General features: G+C 39.3%; 1 protein-coding gene across 1 annotated transcript; it reads left to right on the plus strand.

The window, feature by feature from the left end:
- The first annotated feature begins 419 nt into the window (after nucleotides 1-419).
- LOC143928283 (uncharacterized) lies at nucleotides 420-5,297 on the plus strand. The gene is made up of 2 exons (XM_077453074.1): nucleotides 420-797; nucleotides 2,776-5,297. Exon 2 carries the CDS (start codon nucleotides 3,976-3,978, stop codon nucleotides 5,098-5,100), a length of 1,125 nt encoding a protein of 374 aa, XP_077309200.1. The 5' UTR covers nucleotides 420-797; nucleotides 2,776-3,975; the 3' UTR covers nucleotides 5,101-5,297.
- Nucleotides 5,298-5,692: the final 395 nt, after the last annotated feature.

Raw genomic sequence — 5,692 nt, forward strand, 5'->3', positions numbered from 1 at the left:
ACCCACTATAACAGGTATTGAAATGGGTGGCTTTCATCATAAGCTCTGTTTATTCGCAGACGATATTCTCCTTTTTCTATCTTCTCCACATGTTTCGGCCCCAAATCTTATGGTTGCACTACAAGAATTCTCATTTATTTCAGGCCTTAAGGTCAATATTCAAAAATCTTCAGCATTAAACATTTCACATTTCACATTTCATAAACAATCTTTACAAAATTCACTACCCTTTAAGTGGGTAGATCATAGTGTCAAGATATGAAGACATTTGTAACACATATCTGTATATAACCCAGAGTTCCCCTTCAATATAAGAATGTATTTCTTTATATAATGTTTTTTAATTCTCCTTGGGTATTCTCAATATTGCAACACATACCTTGTTATTCACTTGTTATTTGCTTTACATGAGATGTCCTGTACTGTTGACATGAGATAAAGCATGACCTTTAAAGTTGTTATTGTGTTATGGCAAAAATGACCATGTGAAATATGAAATAGATTATCCTGGAATGTATTGTGTAATTTCTATTTTTGACTTTTTCCCACACATAAACTATCATGTTATCATTTTCTTATAAAACCCTGTAACCGTGATGAATTCAGAATCACTCCCTTTGGGTGGTCCTCTGTACGGAGATTTTCTGAGTAAATATACATTGAGATGAATGCTACTTCGTAGAATGTCCTTTATTTCAAGGCTGTACATAACATTTGGTGACCCTGACGTTCTTCTTATCTGCATCCCCACCACCGGCTCTCAACCCGCAACAGGAGGGACAACAAAGAGGCCTCAGGTGAGAAAAAATGTATTTCTCATTATTATAAAGTACTGTCTTTCTGTGCGGTTTTGAGGAGCCGGGTGGGGCTTGTGGAATACAGAAGGTAACACGTTCATTTTTGATTTCAATGCATTCTGTCTGTGTATGATTACTGAGAATAATAATGGTACCAATTATAGCTGATGCATGCAAATGTACGTACTTGTGTTTCTTTTTGCTACTCTCAGAAATGACAATGTATATAGTTGTGTTATTAAGGGATGTGTAAAATGCAGGTGCCACAATTTCTATGAGTGAATAGAAGGTGGTGAATGTTGAATTTTTTGTGTGATTTTTTGAGAAACGTTTGTGGTCCTAAGGCGGATAGGTTTGCCTTCAGCGGATAGCCACAAATGGGTGAATGACCTGCTGTATGTTCTCTGGAATAGGGAGTTGAGAAAGACTAGCCTATTACCACTCAGAAAGGAGACGTCCTTCTGAGAGTAGAACGAAGTGAGATATCTCAATATATGTACTGGGCTGCTGGTACACAGCCGTAAGAAGTAAAAAGTAGAGCTCTCAGTCCCGGAGCTCTAAACTATTGTCATTTCTGAAAAGAGTAACAGGAAAAACATAAAACATAAAGAAAATGGGAAATTTGCTTGAAAAAAATATTTTACCGGTAATGAATACTTTTGGGTTAACAAAAAAAAGGGCAAAGAAATTATTAAAAATAGCAAAGAATAAGGGTGCTTGTGAACAATAAAATGTTAGAGAGAAGTAAGTGATGAGTTAGCAAATGGGTTAATCTCTCCCTATCGGTGTGCACGGGACAGCTAGCAAATTGCAGATGTGCTTATGATTTTCTGAAAGCGAGGGGTCAACAGGCTCCGTGTCAGTGAGGGAGCAGTGCGGCAGATGCCTGCTGCTACAGTTTCTGACTCAGCAATAAGAATTTAAGAAGAATTAAAAGAAAGTGTAAAGACATGGTCTGGTTAACAGTTTCATGGGAGGATTGTTATAGGAAGTTAAAGAATGGAGAAAGAAGCCAGCGCTAGAATTAATGAATAGTGGATCTTAAAGAATCTAAGAGATTAATAAGGATAGCGATAAAAATAGTAAATGTATAACAAGTTCCCATACCTAGGAAAACAGCACTGCATATGGAAAGTATTGAAGTGCAGGTTGTAGCTCTTCAAATTAAACGAGAAAGACAAAAAAGACTTTGTTAAATTATATGTGATGCCAATTTTCCTACTTTAAATCAGCAGGTATTTTCTTGGTTAAGATAAGTAATGATGTAATTACTGCCAATGTCACTGAACCTCTATAGGTAAGAGGTGGTGTATCGCCATACTCCACTAGCAGTCTACTAGACAGAGAAAATATAAGAGTAACTATAGTTTTAATGCCTGAAGGGATGGGAGTAAAACATACTTGAAGCAAAGGGAGATGTTAAATTTGCTCCTTATGCCAGAACTTTATTAACCCTAAATAGGAGGGATTACAAGAAGCCCACAAGGGGCTTATGAATCCATCAGTCTGGATTACTGGAAACTATATGAAAGTGGCCACGGTGAAAAGTCATGGGGATTTAGCCCTGTCAGTACCAAGAATTTTTCAGTATCTTGAGTAGAGAAGTCACTGGGGGAAGCTGCCTGGTGATTAAGAATAGATAATAAATAAATAAATAAAAAATGAAAATTTTACTGGATGAAGGAGATTTAATCCTAGTATTAGGTATTTTACAAGTATTATTAAAGCGACATACAAAGGGTAGTTATAAGTTTATCGAGGACAAATTAACCCCAGCAGTGAAGAAAGAAATTAAAGAAATTTTACTGACAATCCCAATTCTTGGGCTACCTGACTATAGTAAACCTTACTACCTATTTTGTGTAACAAGCCAATGAATATGCTAAAGGAGCAATCTACAAATAGCCATCCAGTACCATGCCTATGTTGTTTCTGACTGATTTACCTGTTGATTTACACATTTTTGTCTGCCTTACAGGAAAACTTACCTCACAGACCATCCTGGTGCTCCAAAGGGGCTGTTTGTGATGAGGATGGCCTGTGGACTATGAAGGGAAAAATGGTTGCTCCTCCAACTCTGTTTATTTATTTGTTTGCTTTGAGCCATGGGCCTTGCCATGTCTCAACAGGAGGGATGTGTTGGGTGGCGAACAAACACTGGTGGGCTCCAGGCTTTCATACATATGCTGCTAAATAGATTAATGAATGTGCAATATGTCAAATGCATAACATTGCAAAACCAGTTCCCACTCCTATGAAGCATATTCCACATACTGAGGAGCCATTTCAAATTGTGCAAATTGACTTCTCAGATATGCCCCCTTGTGCCGTTACCGGTATCTTTTGGTTTGCGTGTGTCAATTTTCGAACTGGGTTGAAAGCTTCCCCACTGCGAAGAATGATGCCGGTACGGTAGTTAAATGTCTTACGAGAGAATTAATACCACGGTTTGGTATAGGGGCTGTCATTTCCTCAGATAGAGGTACACACTTTGATAATAAACTGATGGCAGAAGTAGTGGCTATTTTGGGAATAAAACAGCAGCTGCACACGCCATATAGGCCACAAGCTAGTGGGATGGTTGAACGCACTAACCAGACGTTAAAGAGATACCTTGCAAAAATAACTGCTAATGGGAAAAGCACATGGGTAGAAGCATTGCCTATAGCTTTAGCTACCATTAGGACTACCCCTAAAGAAAAACACGGGCTATCACCCTTCGACATACTATTTGGAAGACCACCTCGGAGACTTCCTGCACCTTTGGCACCCCCAGAGACAGTAAATTTGAGAAATGGTCAAGATACCATGATAGACTATGTGCGCAGACTGGCAAATGTGTTTTCTGATACTTTTTTCAGAACCAAAGCAGGACAACCAGTGGACACAAGTGACGGAACGCATGGACTAAAGTCAGGAGAGTGGGTGTACATCAAGAATCATACACCCCGGACCACTTTGTCTCCTAGGTGGAAAGGTCCGTTTCAGATCATTCTTGTATCTCCAACTGCAGTGAAGCTGAAAGACTACAAGTACTGGGTTCATGGTTCCCATTGTAAAAAGACTGTAGCTCCGAAGGAACATACAGATCAGTCTGCTGGTAGCAGGTATTCTTCTTTACCCTTGCCTTCTAGGTCATCACCGCCAATTACTCGTGCCAGAGCCAGAAGACTCCAGAATGAATCTCCTGGGGCCTAGACCGAATGTGGTGTTATGGAGCGTTATCCTCTGTGGTGGAGCGGTGGTGTGGATTACAGTCATGGCATTCGAATGGACATACCATAAAGAAAAGGGTAAGATACATGACACCTACCTTTTCAATGCCACTGTCACAAGTGAGAAATTGCAACCTGAAGAAAGCCGTAATCCCAATCAAAGAGCAAGAAGAGACACTCATGAGTATCATGTTAAATTGGGTGAACCCTTTCATAACTCCTTTGTGTCCATGCACCTACAGGCAGCAAAGAAACTGAACATTTCTAATTGCTGGATATGCACACACGCACCTATATCACATAAGACTATACCCTTATTAGGTGTTCCCAGCACATTGGCTGAAATAGAGAACAGTGCTCACTTTGAAGATGTAAGCAGAACTATGGTTGACAGAGTTGTTTTACTCCTGTTGTTCACTAATGCTCCAATGACAATCCCCTCTGTCTGCATAAACTTCACTCGAGAATATTCATCTGAGCTGCTTACTCAAGGTTTTCAAAGTACTACCAGACCTATTGGGAACTCTAACTGTATGGACAATGCTGAGATCAGATATTGGTTTGATGGTAAGGATACAGCATGGAGCACAGATCGGTATCAGGAACTACATGACTACACGCATCGACAACATTCTAGGCAAAATAATATGAAATTATTAATGTGTTTGCAGGGGTATAATTTCAAGAAGGCTTGTGCAGCTCCCCCAGGTTATTACTTTATATGTGGGAAGAAAGCATATAATTGGATCCCTTTAAATTCAATGGGGGTTTGTTATTTTGGGAGAGTAATACCTGCCACTTGGTATATGAGTAACGATGAGTTTAAGGAGTCCCAAATCCGTAAAATCCCCATACATCTTTTAAAAAGAGATTTAGATTATCAGTCAGAACCTGGGGGGGAGGAAGAGAATCATGATGAGGTTAAAGATCCTGACATGAACAAGGAGGGTGAGACTAACATTGAGGTACCCCTAGTTAATGTTGAGGAAAATACTAATAACACTTATAATAGTGACCTTGGCACTAGTATAGAGTCCCATGACAGGGAGATAAAGCCAATATTCTCTGGGTTATGGGACCATGGGTAAATAAATGTTGTATCAAAAAGGCATTCAGTTTTATCATTGATTTAGCTGACTTGATCAATAATATTACAGCATTGTATGATATGAACTTTGTGATGCTTGCCACAGAACTAAAAATGGTTAAAAAGGAGATTTTGCAGCACCGGCTGGTGCTGGATTATCTTACAGCGAGCCAGGGAGGAATATGCACCATAGTGGGAACAGGCTATTGTAACTACATTGGAAATGATACTAAAGCAGAAGATGCTATCATTTCACATGTAGAGCAGGTACAACAGCTTAACCTCAATTTTCAGAAAGAGCATACTGAAACTGCTTGGGTTGAAGGAAGCTGGGAAAGCTGGACTTCCTGGCTTAATCCTGCCAACTGGTTTTCAGGCATTGGAGGTTGGTTTGCTGGTATATTACATGGTATCCTATATATTGTTGGTATCATAATACTTATAATCCTTATAATCAAATGTGCACCTATGTTATTCAAATGTTGTTTTAAAATAACTACCACTTCTTGTAGCGCTATTTGGAAAGCTTGTGCTAACACTGGTTCTTTTGAGCCCTAAAGGTCAAGAGTTAGAACTGCTCATGAGATGGTGGC

Source organism: Lithobates pipiens, unplaced genomic scaffold (assembly GCF_037356315.1).
Source record: "Lithobates pipiens isolate NorthernLeopardFrog02 unplaced genomic scaffold, aLitPip1_a1.2 Scaffold_23, whole genome shotgun sequence".
In the NCBI taxonomy this organism is placed as follows: Eukaryota; Metazoa; Chordata; class Amphibia; order Anura; family Ranidae; genus Lithobates; species Lithobates pipiens.